Source organism: Chiloscyllium plagiosum, chromosome 27, assembly GCF_004010195.1.
Source record: "Chiloscyllium plagiosum isolate BGI_BamShark_2017 chromosome 27, ASM401019v2, whole genome shotgun sequence".
Lineage (NCBI taxonomy): Eukaryota > Metazoa > Chordata > Chondrichthyes > Orectolobiformes > Hemiscylliidae > Chiloscyllium > Chiloscyllium plagiosum.
In genome coordinates, this window is record NC_057736.1 from 8,766,938 (window position 1) to 8,786,976 (window position 20,039).

A 20,039-nucleotide genomic window follows, 5' to 3' on the forward strand; every position below is an offset into this window, starting at 1 on the left:
TAACTATGCAAAAACACCTATTAGGTGAAGCCCAGCTGGACTTCAAACAGGTTCTACAACTGGTTTTATCATTGGAAAATACAGCAAGTGGAGCATATGAGTTGTAGAGAGTTCCGATGGAAGCAGACACCTTTACCAATCCAACTGGGATTGGGGAAAGACCACTTGAATGATAAATTACATAACCTCACTGAGGACATACCCTGCTTAGAGGGATTCAAAACAAAGCCAAGCCTTGGCCAAACTGTTAAAATTTCCTCCATGGTCATGGCAGGCAAGCCATTATAGTTGTTGCTGGAATGTGGACTCGAGACAGTAAAAGAATCATACTCGACCTAAATTGAGTAAGGTAACTCATAGGCCAGTTGACTTCATAAACTGGAAAGTCCAATCATATCTGGGTTGGAACAGTTAAATTGCTGAGTAACATCAAAATAAGAACCAATCAATATAAATATTTAGTTAAGCAGTCATCCAGTTCTAATGGAAGTTGATACCAGTATAGCCATTTCAGTGATTGCAGAACCAGTTTTTAATAAAATTTGGTCTGTACTCCAGCCTTTAACTTTGTGCAAGACCTCAGCTAGACCAAGAAGATACTTTGGGAATTCTTTAAAAATTAAGAGTACAACTTCGCTTCTGAACTCTTTTTCAAAGCAGCTGTTTAGTTACCAATGATTGTAATAAATGGCTCGGACACAGGCTTGATGGAATGAAATGGTTGGAAGACATGCATCTAGATCAACATTTTTCGATTAGAAAATGGCTCCCTCAGTGAAGTCCTAATTAAATATCTGGAAGTTTTCCAGGAAATTCTAGGGATGATCAGAGGAGCCAAGGCCACCTTGCATGTTGACCAAGAAGCAATTCCATGATCATGCAAGGCACGCCCAGTACCATTTATCTTATTGGCAAAATTTGAGGCAGAAATCAGAAGGCTGGAAAGGTAAGGAATCATTAAACATTGGTCAGAGTATTGAGTACAGGAGTTGGGAGGTCATATTGCGGCTGTACAGGACATTGGTTAGGCCACTGTTGGAATATTGCGTGCAATTCTGGTCTCCTTCCTATCGGAAAGATGTTGTGAAACTTGAAAGGCTTCAGAAAAGATTTATAAGGATGTTGCCAGGGTTGGAGGATCTGAGCTACAGGGAGAGGCTGAACAGGCTGGGGAGGAAGTGGTGGAGGCTGGTACAATTGCAACATTTAAGAGGCATTTGGATGGGCGTATGAATAGGAAGGGTTTGGAGGGATATGGGCTGGGTGCTGGCAGGTGGGACTAGATTGGGTTGGGATATCTGGTCGGCATGGACAGGTTGGACCGAAGGGTCTGTTTCCATGCTGTACATCTCTATGACTCTATGACACTGTGCAGAATGGGCAGCACCGGTCATACCAATTGTGAAGCTCAATAGGTTGGTTCGCCTTTGTGGGAATTTTACATAAATGGCAACCCATATTTTACAGCTGGATAAATATCCAATCCTCTGTTAGAGGATTTATATGCAAAGTTGACACGGGTATGTCCTTCATGAAGCTGGACATGAGCCATGCTTGCTTGCAATTGCAATTAGACCAGGATTCCCAGAGGAATGCCACAATTAATACCAATTAATTGCAATGATTCGGAATGAAACTTTTTCTCTTATGTAGTGCAACAGATTTTGGGAATAGTGATCACAATTCTGTAAGTCTTAGAATACACATGGACAAAGATGCAAGTGGCTTTAAAGGAAGAGTGCTAAATTGGGGGAAGGCCAACTATAATCTTGCCGTTGTGGGCGGCACGGTGGCACAGTGGTTAGCACTGCTGCCTCATAGTGCCAGCGACCCGGGTTCAATTCCCGCCTCAGGCGACTATCTGTGTGGAGTTTGCACATTCTCCCCGTGTCAGCATGGGTTTCTTCCGGGTGCTTCGATTTCCTCCCACAGTCCAAAAATGTGCAGGTTAGGTGAATTAGCCATGCTAAATTGCCTGCAGTGTTAAATGTGGGCCTGGGTGGGTTGCTCTTCGGAGGGTCGGTGTGGACTTGTTGGGCCGAAGGGTCTGTTTCCACACTGTAAATAATCTAATCTAATCTAATCTATAGCAAAATTTGCCTGGAGCTGGGGAATGTGGATTGGGAGCAGTTGTTTGAAGGTAAATCAACATTTGATATGTGTGAGGTTTTTAAAGAGAGGTTGATTAGAGTGGAGCACAGACATGTCTCTGTGAAAATGAGGGATAGGAATGACAAGAATAGGGAACCATAGATGGTAGGTGAAATTGTAAGACTAGCTAAAAGGAAAAAGAAGCATACATAAGGTCGAGGCACCAGAAAACAGACAATGCTTTGGAAGAATATCGGATCAATCTGAAACAAAGAATTAAGAGGGCTAAAAGGGGTTATGAAATATCTTTAGCAAACAGAGTTAAGGAAGATCCCAAAGCCTTTTACTTGTATATAAAGAGTAAGAGGGTAACTCGAGAAAGGGTTGGTCAACTCAAGAACAAAGGAGGAAAGTTAAGCATGAAGTCAGAGAAAATGGGTGAGATTCTCAATGAGTACTTTGCATTGGTATTCACCAAGAAGAGAGACATAATAGATGTTGAGGTTAGGAATAGATGTTTGATTATTCTAGATCAAGTCGACATAAGGAAAGAGGAAGTATTGGGTATTCTAAAAAGCATTAAGGTGGACAAATACCCAGGTTCGGATGGGATCTATCCCAGGTTAGTGATAGAAGCGACAGAGGAAATAGCTGGGGCCATAACAGATATCTTTGCAGCATCCTTGAACATGGGTGAGGTTCTGGAGAACTAACGAATTGCTAATGTTGTCCCCTTGTTTAAGAAGGGTAGCAGGGATAATCAAGGTAATTATAGATTAATGAGCCTGATGTCAGTGGTAGGGAAGCTGCTGGAGAAGATCCTGAGAGATAGGGTCGATTTACATTTGGAAGAAAATAGGCTTATCAGTGATAGGCAACATGGTTTTGTGCAGGGAAGGTCATACCTACTTAATAGAGTTCTTCAAGGAAGTGATAAAGTCGATTGATGACATATACATGGACTTCAATAAGACACTTGATAAGGTTCCCCATGGTAGGATGATGGAGAAAATGAAGTTGCATGGAGTCCAGGTGTACTAGCTAGATAGATAGAGAACTGGCTGGGCAGAAAGAGACAGAGTGTAGTAGTGGAAGGCAGTTTCTCTAAATGGAGAACTGTGATCAGTGGTGTTCCACAGGGAACCTGTTCGGCCTACTGTTGTTTATGATATACACAACTGATTTGGAGGAAGGTATAGGTGGTCTCATTTGCGAGCTTGCAGATGACACTAAGATTGGTGGAGTAGCAGAAACTGGAAGGGACTGTCAGAGAATACAGCAGAATATAGATAGATTGGAGAAATGGCAGATGCAATTCAATCTGGGTAAGTGCAAGGTGATGCATTTTGGAAGATCCAATTCAAGAGCAAACTATACGGTAAATAGAAAAGCCCGGGGAAAATTAATGCACAGAGAGATCTGGGTGTTCAGGTCCATTGTACTCTGAAGGTGGCAATGCAGGTCGCAAGAGTGGCCAAGAAGGCATAACAGCATGCATTCCTTCCTCAGATGGGATATTGAGTACAAGAGTTGGCAGGTCATGTTACAGTTGTACAGGACTTTGGTTTGGCTACATTCTGATGGAGGTTGAGGGGGGACCTTTTTGAAGTCCACAAAATCATGGGAGGTAAAGACAGAGTGGATAGCAAGAAGCTTTTTTCCCCAGAGTGGGGGGCTCAATTACTAGGGGTCACAAGTTCAAATTGAGACGGGAAAGGTTTAAGGGAGATACGCATGGAAAGTTGTTTATGCAGAGGGTGGTGGGTGCCTGGAATGTGTTGCAAACAGAGGTGGTAGAGGCAGGCACAATAGCGTCATTAAAGCTGTATCTAGACAGGTACATGAATGGGCAGGAAGTAGAGGGATATAGATCCTTAGAAAATAGGCAACAGCTTTAGATAAAAGGATCTGGATCGGCACAGACTTGGAGGGCAGAAGGTCCTGTTCCTGTCCTGTAATTTTCTTTGTTCTTTGACAGTTGGATATAGAAGTTGAAGCTGAAAATGTGTTGCTGGAAAAGCGCAGCAGGTCAGGCAGCATCCAACCTGCCTGACCTGCTGCGCTTTTCCAGCAACACATTTTCAGCTCTGATCTCCAGCATGTGCAGTCCTCATTTTCTCCTATAGAAGTTGAAGCTTGGTATCAGAACCACAGAAATGGCCTCACGTGGATAAGAGGACCATATGAAAGCCACAAATTCACAAATGGTGTGGGAGCAAGACAGACCTGCTACTTGGAAAAGCCAAAAAGGTTGCTGGACCCTGTGCATTCATCCACTCTATCAAGCTTTGTCAAGTCCTCCAAATCTCAGATGGACATGACGATGTAGCCATCTCAATGCCTTTTCTGCTGGAAGATGAGAATGAAATTCTAACGAGGCTCTCCTGACATAAGAGGCAAGCTCCTGTGAATTACACATCACCTATATCAGATGTCAAGTCAGGGCAACTTGACCCAGTGCTAAAACATCCCAACTTTATGTCCTCAGACTCTAGAGGGATGGGAATGTAGTGATTGTAACAAGGTCAGCCAGCCAGACCTCATAGAGTATGAGTACTTTAACTGGGCTGTTAACCTGGTGTAATCAGGGAGTCCTGGCTGACATATAGAAAGGGTGAGTATCAGAGGTACTGACATTCAGGTACCTGACTGACTGAGGCAGTATAAAGTTGAGGATTCTTCATGTGTGAATAAAGGGTGACTCGATGATGGAATATGGGCTCTGGAGTTATTTTAGTCACTACAGTGGCCTCCACAGGGGGAGTGTAGAGGACAAAGATGGAAATCACCAAGATGGGTACTCAGGACAGTTGTGAAGTTCAGAGTTGAAAAGTTTTGGTGTTGCAAAAGCACAGCAGGCCAGGAGGCAGCCAAGGAGCAGGAGAGTTGATGTTTCTAGCGTAAGCCTTTCATCAGGAATGTGGAGGGGGAGTTGTGATAGCTCAGTGGGGAGGTCTTCTGTATATCGGGGAGACAGGATGCCAACTCACGGAACTTTTCAGGAACATATCTGGACACATGCATTAAACAATCCCAACGCCCTGTGGCTGACCACGTCAACTCCCCCTCCCACTCCCCCAAGGGCATGGACATCCTGGGCCTCCTCCACTGCCAAATCAAAGTTACTCGATAATTGGAGGGAGAACACCTCATCTTCCACCTTGGGATCTTTCAGCCACATGGCATCAACATTGACTTCACTAGTTTCCACATCTCCCCTCCCCCTACATCATCCCAGATCCAACCGTCCAACTTGACACTGCCCTCTTGACCTACCTATCCATCTTCCTTCCCACCTATCCACTCCACCCTCCTGACCAACCTATCACAATTACCTCCCTCCTGCATCCACTAATTGCCTTCCCAGCAAACTCGCCCCCCAAGCCACACCCTGACCCCCTTGCCCCCTTATTTACGTGTCAGACCCCTTCCCCCTCCACATTCCTAGTGAAGGGTTTATGCCCAAAACTTCAACCCCACTGCTCCTCAGATGCTACGTTACCTGCTGTGCTTTTCTAGCTCGACACTTCTCAACAATGACTCTCCAGTATCTGTAGTCCTGACTTTCTCCTGGTTGTGAAGTACAATGTGGTGGGTTCCACATGGGAGAGATACATGGAAATGGGCTGTCAAGGTTGTGTGAGATAAAATGGGATATGGAGGCTTATGACCAGGCAGGGCCCAGTCCTAATGGTGTGCATGAAGAATTTGGGCTTAGAACACATGTGGCAGGCAAAGACTGAAGATAGTAATGGTAGATAGAGAGATTGGATGGGGTTCAAAATTTTTACTTTTCTTTATTTTGGATTGTGGACCAAATGGAAAAGGAGTGCTTTAAGCAAAGAACTGTGGAAGGAAGAATGAACTATTGCATTTTTAAATGCAAGTGGCTGGAACTCACTGTTTGCGAGATGTGTTTACAAAGAATTACAGAGTCCTACAGCACAGAGCCAGGCCCTTTGGCCCAAACTGGTCCATGCCAACCAAAATGTCCATCCACGCTAACCCCATTTCCTTGTACTTGGCCTATATTCTTCTAAACCTTTCTTATCCATATATTTGTCCAAATGATTTTTAAATGTTATTAATGTACCCACCTCAACCACTTCTGCTGGCAGCTCATTCCACATGCATACCACACTCTGTATAAAAAGTTGCCCCTCAGGTTCCTTTTATTCTTTTTTCCTCCACCCTTAAATTGATGCCCTCCAGTCCTTGATTCCCCAACCCTGGGAAAAGGACTGAGTGCATTCACCCTATTCATGCTATTATGGACCAGGCTAGACCCTCTCAAAGCATTTCAAGAAAGCAGCCCGGACTCTTACTTTGCTAGTTGTTTTAAGCAGGTGTGGTGTGGATATTCCAGGAGTGATGTAGTTGGCCCAACCACTTAGTTTTTAACAGAACAGAATTTATTTGCAAGATTACTGACTGAAACACAAACAAAACAGAACAGAATACAGAATAACTTAACATATCTGAAAACCCAACAGATTATCCCAACTAAATGATGCTGGTCCAAATACTTGCAACAATCCCCATAAATATCCCTTGGCAAAAAAGGAAAAAAATCAAACACAGGTTCTTACAGGAGAGGTGTCAGAAAGAAGGAGGATCAGCATGGATCTGCTTCTTTGGGTCCAGCAGCTTCACAACTGACTGCTTATTAAAACCAAACCAAACTAAACCAGAGGAAAGCTGAGCTGGGAGAACTGGCCACTCCCCTTTCATTGTATTTTTTTAACATGAAGGTTTCTTCAAGTTGATCAATCCCAGACATTTCGGAACCTGTGTCTTTACAATCTCCTGAAAACAAAACCAAGGACAATATAACCTTGTTAATGGAGCAGCATTTTCACACCTCCTCCCATAAAAAGAAATGAACCATCAATATCCAAAGGTGGCTTCATTTTAAAACCCCTTAATCTTAAATTGTTAGTACATGACAACACCCATAACGGTACATTGACAATAATCATGCAAATATACTACACTCTGTTTCTGTCTATTTTACTCCTGCCACTGAACGCATCCATTTCTCATTCAAGTCATGACAATGCATTGGCAATCATATTTTCTCGACCTGCCACATGCACAATTTTCACATTGAATGGCTGTAACAATAAGCTCTAGTTAAACAATGAGGAATTTCTGTCCTTACATTTTTCCACAACCTTCAATGGGTTATGATCAGTGTATCTGATTGTCTCAGATTCATTACTGGTAACATAAATATTGAAATGTTGTAATGCTTAAAGTCTTCTTCCCAACTGGGAACATTTCTGCTGATGAATGTTCTAATTCCTGGAAAAATACCCTATAGGTCTTTCTAGAGCACAGCACCAACACACACATCATTCGCCTTGATAGCCACTTTGAATGAATTTGCGTAATTAGGTGTGGCTATCAAAGTGCAGGCCCAACTTAGAAAGATAAGTTATTTGTCCTATCTTTTCAACACAGTCTTCCAAACACTGAATTGAATATGCATCAGTCTTTGTAATGGTATTGACTTTGTGACAGTCCACACATAACTGCTGGGTACTGTCTGGTTTGGCACCATTACTATTTGTGAGCTCCAGTCGCTGTAACTCATTTCGATTATGTCATCTTGGAGCATGCATTTAATCTCCTTTTAAACGTGTGCCAACTTTAGAGAGTTACGCCTATAAGGGTGTTGCTTGGATGCTGCTTAATCAAAACTGCATCTTCTTTATCTTCATCATGCGTAATTAAGTTAGTACTTTGCTTATTTCTACTTTGCTTATTCCACATGTGATGGTAATAACTCTTTCAGGTCATTTTGATTATCCCAATTTTTGACAATTTCCTCATTGTCCAATTTAATTTGAAGTATGTCCAATTCAGAATCCTCTGAATTCGGACTATGTGTCAAATTCCCAAAAATTTGACACATAGTCCAAATATGTGATCTCTGAGTTCTGACTTACCAATTTCTCCTTAATCAATTTTAGCAGTCCTTTCACTTCATGCCCAAAAACTAATTCAAATGGACTGAATTTGGTTGATTCATTTAGTGCATCTCTGGTTGCACTAAAAAGTACAAACACACTTCTGTTATCTGGATAGTCTTGATTATAAGCCCTCAACATGGTCTTTAATGTCTGATGCCACCTTTCTAATGCTCCCTGTGACTCTGGATGGTATGCAGTAGATTTGAACTGTTTTATTCCTAAGCTGTCCATAAGGTCCTTGAAAAAATTTGATGTGAAGTTTGACCCTTAATCTGATTGTATCTCTGTGGGTAGTCTGTATATAGTGAAAACTTTGAGTAACTCCTTTACAATCCTTTTAGCTGTGATATTGCAAAATGGAATGACCTCTGGAAACCTAGTGGACATGTCTATTATTGTTAAAAAATACTGTTACCTACTTTTTGTTTTAGGTAGGGGTCCTACACAATCAATTAAGACTATTATAAAAGGTTCCACAAATGCAGAATTGGTATTAAAGGTATGGATTTTATTACAGCCTGTGGTTTTCCAATTGCCTGACATGTAAGACATGCTTGTGCAGTACAGGCCAGTAAAAATGTATTTTTTTGTAGTTTGAGTTTTTTCACCTCTAAGTGATCCCCTACTGGTAGTTCATGTGCCACTCGCAACACCTCCATTCCACAACCAACCGTCAATACAACTTTTTTTTTAGATTTGATTCCCTACAGTGTGGAAACAGGCCCTTCGGCCCAACCAGTCCACACCGACCCTCCGAAGAGCAACCCACCCAGACCCATTTCCCTTTGACTAATGCACTTAACACTATGGGCAATTTAGTGTGTCCAATCCACCTGACCTGCAAATCTTTGGAACTGTGGGAGGAAACTGGAGCACCTGGAATGTGCAAACTCCACACAGACGGTCACCCAAGGCTGGAATCGAACCTGGGACCCTGGTGCTGTGAGGCAGCAGTGCTAACCACTAAGCCACCGTGCCGCTCCTTGATGAACTTCTGCCCATTTCTTATTTGCCTGAATATGTGATTACTCCATTTTTGCATTAAGACATCATTTTTCGGATAGTAACATTCAGGAAACATTCAGATTCTTGTTCCATGTATTCCTTTTGATACAATTGCTTTAAATTTTCATCTTTCTGCTGTTACTCAGCTAATATATCTGAGCTAAAAATGTCTGCATTTTCATCTATCTGCTCCTGGTTTGTGTCAACCAATTAATCAAACAGGGTCTCTGCTAATTCCACTTCAACTTTTTTATCTATACTCTTTGATCTCTCCTGTTTCAACTGGTGACTTTGTGACCTCGTTACCACACATTTGGGAGAAGTCCCAGGATATGTGTCCTGCAATAGTTTGGTTGCCTGAATTTCCATTAGCCTTTCAACCGCAAGTAGGCAGCACACCTACCTGTGAACTAGCTATATCATTAGCAAGGACAAACTGTATTCCTGGAACTGAGAGTTTGTCTAGTACTCCTACCACAACTTCTCCACTCTTCACTGGACACTCTAACTTCACTCTACATAATTGAGCACTTTTTGTCTCACTGTGAATTTTTCCATTACTTGTACCTTTTCTGACAATAGTTGTTCAGAGGTACATTTCTCCTCATCTTTCAACATCAAAGTTGAGGGGATCCTGTATCTCTTAATATCTAATTTCTTAAACTCTTTACCTGCTACTCCTGGCCTATGTGAGTAAACTTTACCACTCCCACTCCTAATTCCCACGTTTCTAAGTGGGCCATTCAGCCCCTCAATCCTGCCCAGATCCCAACTGATTGACATTTCAAAAATCTATCCACTATCTCTAAGTATTTTCAGTGATCTAGCCTCCACAACTCTCTGGGACAGCATTTTCCAGACATTCTCTGCCCTTTGGGAAAAGAAATTCTTTCACTTCTCAGTTTAAAAGAGTGTCCCTTATTCTGTAACTATGTTCCCCATTCAAGATGCTGCCACAAATAAAAACAGCTACTCTGTCTGTCCATCCAAAATTTTATATATTTCAATATATAATTATTCTAAACTCCAATGAATAAAGACCTAACCTAGGATTGTCCTTGAATATGTAAAGGTCAGAACTCAAGCCATCCTTAATTGCCTTTGAAGAGATGGTGGGGAGTTGCCACTTTGAAACAAATGAGTGGTTTGCTGGGACATTACAGGCAAGTTAAAAATCAACTACAAGTTCTAGGACTGGAGTAACATATAGACCAGATCTGATAAGGACAGCAGCTATTTTGCCTACAAGTGAGCCAAATGGACTTTTAAGATAATCAATGTTAACTATTTTTTTCACTTTTTTGTACCGAATATATTAAACTAGATTTAAGTGCCTTTGCTTTTATGGTGAGATTTTGAGTTCTCTTAGATTATTGGCTGAACCTTCTCGATTACTAGTCCATTAACACGATGATTATCCTTCCATGCAGATGCTGGAATCCAAAGTAGACAGACAGGAGGTTGGAAGAATACAGCAAGCCAGGCAGCATCAGGAGGTGTGTAAGTCCTGATGAAGGGTTATACCCGAAGTATCGACTTCTGCACCTCCTGATGCTGCCTGGCTTGCTGTGTTCTTCCAGTCTCCTTCCTGTCTACCTTACTTTCCAAAAGCAGTCATTACCTGTGCTGTCCTTATGCTATCATTTCCGTGAAACCTTTAAACCATTGGCAGAATTAATCAGCAATATGTCAAGATGTGTGAACCTGGATTGCTTCTAGATGTCTTTGGTTCAGAGAATGGGTTCTCTCTGTCTTAATTTAAAATGGTTGATCACATTTCTGAAATTTGTCCCTCCCGCAGCTCCTCTCTTTGTGTATGGTAGCATGCCTTCTCCACTAGAGGTAACGAATACCACCATTACTGTCCAGCTGAAGCCAGCACGAGGCCGTGGTGCTCCAATCAGGTGAGATTTCCTGCTGACAAAGCAACTGTGGAAAGCGTGCAGCCATCAGTCATGCCACAGTGAGCCATATATTCCATGCAGATTATTATCACAAAGTATCTATGAAGAGTGGGGAAGCTCGATATCTTAAATCTTTGATTTATCATAGGGAGGCTTCAGTAAAATCACTGAGGGAGAAAGTATAGAAATAATATTGAAATTTACATAACATGCAAAATCACACATCAGTTCAGCAAGACTGTGCTAGCCACAGTTGCCATTTTTACAAACACAGATAAATGTGTACACACATGAAGGGGATGTATATGGGAGAGGGTTAGTTTTGGAAATTTGGATATTATCAATAGCAACATTCTAAACATTCAAAAGTACATTTCTAAAAATTGATTTTAACTGGAACATAGTCATTCCACAAAGTCCCTTCTATAGTTTTTTTTGTATTCATCAATGCCGTTGCTTCACATGTCAATCAATTTATTTTCACATAGCCCTAAAAGAGGTAATAGGACAGGAGGAATTATAATGACAGTTCTGCATCAGAATTTCTTTGGAAAATCAACAAATTGCAATATATTTGTTATTCTTGAACACAAGGAGTTTTTTCAGAATTATTAAGTTATAAGATTTTCTTATAATGAAGTTTCCTATTTATTTTATGTGAGACTCGGCATGGGTAATGATCCCTTTCAGGTATTCTTCTTGAGAGGTTAACCCTGTTATTCACTGCCTCCCACAAAGTTACACTTCAGAAAAGAGATGAAGTGCCATCAGTACTTAGGTGAAACATATTTTCATCTGCCCCTTGCAGCTTTCAGACAGTGCATTCCAGGTCACTTCGCTCCTTAAAATGTTTTCTCATGTTACCACAATTGCATATTACTTTAAATCTGTATCCTCTGACTACTGATCATTCTAGTGTATGTAACAGTATTTCTTTTACTCTATTAGACCCTTCATAATTTGGAAGATCTCTATCACATCTCTCCTTAATCTTCTCTGTCTCAAAGACAGCTTTTCTAGTCCATCCATTTAACCATGATGTGGTGGTACTGGTGTTGGACTCGGATGGGCTGAGTCAGGAGTCACATGACACCAGGTGATAGTCTAACAAGTGTATTTGAAATCACAAGCTTTCAGAACATAGCCCCTTCGTCAGGTTCCGAAAGCTTGTGATTTCAAATCAACCTGTTGGTCTATAACCTTGTACTGTGTGATTTCTGACTTTGTCCATTTAACATTTTAGAAATGGATATTGTTGTATTTTTATTCTAAATGTTTCCAAATAAGCTCCGCATATAACTTTATTAATTATAAATTTCTTTTGGACATTGTGTTGAAAGTGTTTACCACATCGTTGTGAAACAGAACAATCTACATAAAGTGAAGCAAGAACCCAGAACACAGAAGTGCTTTCCTTTGCCCATTAAATGGGAAGAGGCTGCAACTGAAGACTTGCCATACTATTACAGTGCTGAGCTCACACCTAGCAGCCTTCCAGGACTAAAGCCTTTCACTGTTGGAGATAATGGCACTTACAATGGCTATTGGAATGTACCGCTGGTATCTAAGAAGAATTATAGCATCTACTTTCAAGCCATGAGCAATTTCAAAGGGGTAAGTATACAATGATTACAACTAACTGTTCAATTCCCAACTATCAGTTCAGCAGCACTGATGGAGCTGAGTGAATTTAATTCACATTTTTACAGTTCTGAACCAGGTGAATCTGTATCCTGTTTTATGACAGGTTTACTCTTGTCATTGCCTTTCCAGTACCTCCTTGATCTTCTTTGTTCCATTTTATCTCAATCAACAACCTTAGATGTGAAATTTTCCTGTTAGCTAACCTCAGCCAAAGCAACATTGCATTACCACAACTGGATGCTGTATTGGATAATGGAGTTGGTGCTGGGGCTACCTAACAATGAGCTAGCAATCAGGTTCTCCTCATGATTCAATGTCTCAGGAAAATTTCACATTTATGATTGTTGGTTTAGATAGGATTAAATTCGGCACTGATTAACCGCTAATCCTCCCCAGTCTCACACCGAACCATGATGTAAGGGTGTGTTGACTTGTGGAGAAGTGGAATTGAGTTTGAAGATCAGTCATGATTTTATTAAGTGGTGGAGAAATCCCAAAGAGCTACATGATCTCTTGAGGCCTCTTCTGGAATAGTGTGTCTGGTTCTGGTCGCCCAATTATCGGAAGGATATTATTAAAAGGTGGAAAGGGTTCAGAAGAGATTTACCAGGATGTTGCCAGAGCATGGAGGATTTGAGTTATAAAGAAAGGATTGATAGGCTGGGACATTTTTTTTAACTGGAGCGTAGGAGGTTGAGAGGTGACCTGATAGTTTATGAAATAATGAGAGGTATAGATAGAGTTAATGGTAATTGTCTTTTCCCTCGGTTGGGGTTTTTCCAAACCTGGAAGTATATTTTTAAGGTGAGACAAGAGAGATTTAAAACAAAACACAAGAAGCAAATGTTTTTACACAGAGGGTGGTTCACATGTGGAATGAACTTCCTGAGGAAATAGTGGATGCGGGTACACTTACAACTTACAAGAGACATTTGGATAGGTACATGAATAGGAAAGGTTTGGATGGATATGGGCCAGGAGCAGGCAGGTAGGACTAGTTTAGTTTGGGATTATGTTCAGCATGGTTTTGTTGGACTGAAAGGTCTGTTTCCGTGCTGTGTGACTATGACTCTATGACCTACTGTTGCTCCTATTATGTTGTTACAAATAAAAACCGGCCAGCCAAAGTGCTACAGAGCTTCTGACACCTATGGCACTCTGTCAACAACAGAAGACTGGAGGGGACCTTTTTTAGAGGAAGCATGGGTAACATTTCCTCTGAACATTCTTCTATGTAAAAAGATTCCCATGCTGTGAGAATAGAGCGTGGTGAATTATATCTTGATTTTTAAAAAAAGGGCCTGCACAATTTTCTCCCATCTAAATTGATGGATAAAAAAATCTGGCTGCTATGACCAAGTAACTTTCCACTTCCAATTTTCCCCTGAGAATTTTGACTAGTCCATTCTTTATACTTGAGTGAATAAAAAAAAAACACGAGCAGCAAGCTTACTTCTGACCCTACAATGAAAAGAAGGTTAATATTAAGTCACTGAGGTTGGTTGGACCTAGGACTGTATCCTGTGGAACCTCTGCCATGACACCCTGAACCTGAGAAAATTGACCTTTAACAATCATGATGAGCTTTCTTTGTGCAAGGTATCAGTACAACCAGTGAAGAGTTTCATTTTCCCCGATTCACAATGTTTCCAATTTTGCCAGTGCTTTTAGTTTTCACACTAACTCAGTGAAATGCTACCTTGATGTCAAATGTAGTCTCACACACACCTCAACTCTGAAGTTCAGCTCTTTTATCCATGTTTGTATCAAGTCAACAGTGATATCAGGAGCTGAGTGACCTTGGTGGAACCCAAGTTGAGCTTCAACTAGCTGATTATTTTGCTGATGATTAAGAGTAAAGTGGTAGTTGGTCAGGCTTGATTTAGTAGACAGGACACACCTGGGCAATTTTCCACATTGTCGGGTAGATGCCAGTTCAGTAGGTGTACTAGAACAGCTTGGTTAAGGGTGCAGATCAGTTTGAACATCTGTACTAAGCCTCCCCTCAACTTTCATTGCTCAAGGAGAACAATTTCAGAGTGCTTGAAGAAATTAATATTATCCAAAGAACTGGATGTTATCCAAAATGAACAGTAAATTTCTGCATGTCTATACTGCATGTTACTCCAACAGAGGTAAATTTATTCCTTCCCTGGGACTAATCTCCACGAAATAAAGATGCATAACTCATATAATAATTGCCCATATATCTCACAGTTCTAAGATGCTTTGGGTCCTTCAAATGCTGCAGATCAACAGCATTAGGCACCAGTTACTGAACACAAGTTGTTTAGTTTACGGTGTCTAGCATCTTTCCATTATGTTGTGATATTAATATATATGATATAATTTGACTCTCTCCTCTGTATCCTGTTGTGTTTCTAAGTATATGCACAAAGAAAAACAGATTTCAAAATATGAGCAGGCAGCAAGTACTCAATATTTCTGTAGAAGGGAAGTGATATTTCCTTTAAACTTACTATTGCCACTGTCACTGAAATGAGCATATATGTTCTAAAGTTATTGGTTTGTGCCACTCTGCTGCTCATATAAATGCAAATCTATTAACATGCCAATATACAACAAACCTCTCTGCCCTCCCAGCTGTACAGTGTGCAGGTTACAGGTCATAACTATATGAATTGTTATGAATATGTGGCAGCATGGTGGCTCAGTGGTTAGCACTGCTGCCTCACAGCGTTAGGCACCCAGGTTTGATTCTAGCTTCAGGTCTGTGTGGAGTTTACATGCTCCCCCCATGTCTGCATGGGTTTCCTTCGGCTGCTCTGGTTTCCTCCCACTGTCCAAAGATGTGCAGGTTCAGTGAATTGGCCATGCTAAATTGCCCATGGTGTTCAGGTATGTGTAGGTTAGATGCATTAGTCAGGAGAAATTTAGAGCAATAGGGTAGGGGAATGGGTCTGGGTGGGTTACTCTTGAGAGGGTTGGTGTGGACTGTTTGGCCAAATGGCCTGTTTCCACACTGTAGGGATTCTATTCTATAAGAATATGAATAAACATGAATAATCTGACTGGAAAGTAAAATACCACGGGTGGTGGAAACTTAAATTGAGAAAAGTGAAAATGTTGAAGAAAGCTGAGCAATTCTAACTGTGGAGAGAGAAACAGTTAATGTTTCAGATAACACGCAACATTGAGGGCTGAAGGGCCTGTACTGCACTGTAATGTTCTATGTTCTATAATGTCTTATCATCAAACTGGAGAAAGAGGATTTCCTTAACTTTTTACCTCTAGCCTATTACAATCACTTCCTTTGATTCTCTTTTCACTTGTCCACCCCAAATCCCGTCTCTTATCATGTACTAAATTCTTTTTGCTATGTTGGTATGTATATGCTTTAATCTTTTAATGTGTATGCAAGGTCATTGATCTGAAACATTGGGCTCACTTTTTGCTTGACTGAGCAGATAGGACTGGAGGCAGGTGAAGATGTAGTGTGATCCTGATCAGTGGGCAGCTTTCCAACATGGTTTCACCTCCACTGGATTTGGCAGAATTGGTGGGTCCTGAATACTAGCTGCTACAAGGACAAAATAGGTAACCAGTTAGGTTCCTTAAGGATACCGCCCTCAGCTCAATAAGTTATTCAATTAGTTGCATTGGGTACCCCCCGCATTAGGAAACCACCCAAGAAACTGGCACATTCCTAATGACTAAACGAATCTCCAATCTATTTGAAAGTAACACTTCAAATGTGGGCCTTAGAACTGTGAGGGGTTTCCTCCTGATGTCTAAAAATTCTAAGCCTCCTGGTTACATAATTTGTGGCCGGCAAATGAAAAGAGAGCTGCCTTCAGTAGCTCCAACCTCAGATGGTGGAGCTGTTAATCTGTCAACCTTTTACTTGAATGGGACTTTCTGGGGCAGCCACAATTGATTACATCCATCACAAACACCCCGAGGTATTTGTGAGTTCCTGACCTTCAACAGTGGAAATTGGATCCACGAAAGAAAAATCAACATGTTAACTCTTCTCTGTCCACATGATGTTGTCCAACCTGCTAACTCTTTCCAGCATTTTATTTTCTGAATAACTTCAGTCTTCTACTTAGGGCCATTTGCAAAAACTTAAGAGTCGGTAAAATTTTGAATTATACCTAGTATTGTTTAAGGGCACAGTGAGAATGCAGCATGTTGGGGATGGTAGCATTACCATGACTCATAGAGTCATAGTCATAGAGATGTACAGCATGGAAACAGACCCTTCGGTCCAACCCGTCCATGCTGACTCAATGATCTTGATTTATTAATTATAGCTTATATAAATATTGATCTCCGACATAGCAACAACCAGCTCGACAGCCCTTGTTATAATTTCAGATTCCTCAAAGTTGTTGATTATTTGGATCAAGATAAATAAAATCAGAACAAAAACCATGATTGCTAGAGGACCCAGGAGTGTTTGTAGAGAGAGAAACAGAGTGTCCCCAGCATTCTTTGTGGTTGTTTTAGATTTCCACCATTCACAGTATTTGGCTTTGAAATAAAATAAGATCCTGGTTCCCAAGGGCCTATCCTGTCACATAACATGATTCAACACTTGAACTGGAATTATTAAATTGTGGCCATAAGACCGAGGAATAATGGTAGAAATATAGAAGCAAAGAAACATTGAAGATAAGAGCAAAAGCAGGCATTATGGCCCCTTGAGCTTGCTGTGCCATTCAATATGACTATGGCCAACCATTGAGCTCAATATTCTAATCCTGCCTTCCCCAATATCCATTGATCCCTTCAGCCACAAGAGCCATACTTACCTCCTTCTTGAAAACACATAATGTTTTGGCCTCAACCACTTTCTGGATGAAGAAATTTCTCCTCCGTTCTAAAAGGTTTACCCCTTAACCTTAAACTGTACCCCTGGTTTTGAAACCAAAAGAGAAAATGCTGGAAAATCTCAGCAGGTCTGGCAGCATCTGTAAGGAGAGCAAAGGGTCAGTTAGATTCAAAACGTCAGCTCCTTTCTCTCCTTACAGATGCTGCCAGACCTGCTGAGATTTTCCAGCGTTTTCTCTTTTGGTTTCAGATTCCAGCATCCTCAGTAATTTGCTTTTATCCCCTGGTTTTGAACTTCCCCACCTTTGGGAACATCCTTCCAGGATCTAACCTGTTAGAATTTTATAGGTTTCTATGAGCTCCACCCCTCATTCTTTTAAACTCCAGTGAATATAATCCCAATCAACTGAATCTCTCCTCATATATTTGTCCTGACATTCCAAGAGTCAATTTAATAAACTTATGCTGCGGCATGGTGGCACAATGGTTAGCACTGCTGCCTCACAGTGCAGGAACCCAAGTTCAATTACAGCCTCGGGCAACTGTCTGTGTGGAGTTTGCACATTTCCCCCATGTCTGCATGGGTTTCCTCCTGGTGCTCAGGTTTCCTCCCACAGACAGAAGATGTGCAGGTTAGGTGATTTGGCCATGTTAAATTGCCCATAGTGTTCAGGGGTATGTAGGTTAAGTCCATTAGTCATGGGAAATGTAGAATAATAGGGTAGACAAATGTGTGTGGGAGGGTTACTCTTCGGAGGGTCAGTGTGGACTTGTTGGACCGAATGGCCTGTTTCCACACTGTAGTGTTTCTATGATGAATCCTTTATAGCAAGAACATCCTTCCTCAGACAAGGAGACTAAAACTACATGCAATATTCCAGTGTGGTCTCACCAATGCCACACATAATTCCAACAAGACATCCTTGTTCCTGTATTTCAATCCTCTCAGTATGAAGACCAGCATACAATTTAACTTTACTGCCTGCTGTACCTGTGCACTTATTGTCAGCAACCGGTGCATGAGGACAGCAGGTCTCGTTGAACATCACCTCTCTCAATTTATAGTCATTTAAATAATAATCTTTCCACTTTTGCTACCAAAGTGGATAACCTCACATTTATCCACGTTTTACTGAATCTGCCATGCATTTGCCTATTTACTCAGCCTGTCCAAAAGACAGGGCAATGTCTCTATACCTTCCTCACAGCTGACCTTTCCACCCAGTTTTGTGTCATCTGCAAATTTTGAGATGTTCTATTTAATTCCCTCATCTAAATCATTAAAATATATTGTGAATAAGAATTACAGACCATTAAGCCCATCAAGTCTGCACCACCATTCAATGATATCATAGTTGATCTGATAATCATCAACCCCAGTTGATTGCCTTTTCCCCTGTAATCCTTGAATCTCTTACTGATTTAAAATCTGTCTACCTCAACCTCAAATATTCTTAATTAGACAAGTGTACAAACCTCTGTAGTGATAATTCTGCAGATTCACTATCTTCGGAAGAAATTCCTCCTCACCACTGTCGTAGATGGATGACCCTTTTCTCTGAGATTCTGTCCTCTGATCTGAGACTGCCTCATGTAGGTAAACAACCTTTTAGCAAATACATTATCAAGCCCCTAAAGATTCTTACATTTCAGTAAGGTCTCCTTCATTGAATCATAGAATTCTTCTAAACTTCAATGAGTTCAACCCACTCAACCTTACCTCATAAGAAAATTTCTCCGTGTCGGGGATTAATCTAGTCTTTTTTGGACTGCTTCCAATATCGTTCCTTATTTTAGAGTATCAAAACTGTATTTTAGCTGTGGTCTGAATAGTGTATTATATAATTTTAGAAAAACTTCTCTGTTTTTATACCACATTTCCTCAGAAATAAAAGGCTAACATTTCACTTGCCTTCCTTATTACCGGCTGAACTTGATGCTAGATTTTGTGATCTATGAATGAGAATCCCCAAATCCTTGTGTGCCATATCTGTATTCACTTTTTCCCATTTAAATAATTTTTGGTCCCTCTTCTTTCTGCCAAAGTGAATAACTTTATATTTTCCCACATTATATTCGAAATACTGAATTTTTGCCCACTTACTTAACCCATCCATGACTTCTTGCTGGCTGTTTGTGCTATCCTCACCACTTGCCTTCCCACTTATTTCTGTGTCTTCCACAGATTTGGCAATCACATCCCTTATCCATGTCATTAACATATATTGTAAATAATTGTGATCCCAGTATTGATTCTTGTGGAAAATGCTACCCAATTCTTCCTATTAATTTGCCCATTCTCTATCCATTCTAACATTCTCCCATAAATCCACAGGCTCATAGTTTTTCAAATAGCTTTATATAGGGTACCCAATCAAATGCATTTTGGAAATCCAAAATATTACAGCTATTAGTTCCCCTGTATTCATCTTGCTTGTTACTTCTTCAAATAATTCTAATAAACCTGTCAGGCATATATTCCTCTTCAAGAAGCTAGATGACTCTGCTGGATTATACCTTGTATTTCTAAATGCTCAAATATTACATCCTTTACAATAGACTCTAAAATTTTTCCAATAATATCTTCAATTTGACTAGCCCATAGTTACCTGTTTTTTTATCT

General features: G+C 40.8%; 1 protein-coding gene across 1 annotated transcript in view; it reads left to right on the plus strand.

The window, feature by feature from the left end:
• Positions 1-20,039, plus strand: part of LOC122563513 (receptor-type tyrosine-protein phosphatase U-like) — a 330,644-nt gene that overhangs the window by 121,035 nt on the left and 189,570 nt on the right. The window contains exons 10-11 of the mRNA XM_043717332.1: positions 10,873-10,975; positions 12,316-12,589. Of these exons, the coding sequence (XP_043573267.1) occupies positions 10,873-10,975; positions 12,316-12,589 (377 nt within the window). The remainder of the gene's footprint in view (positions 1-10,872; positions 10,976-12,315; positions 12,590-20,039) is intronic.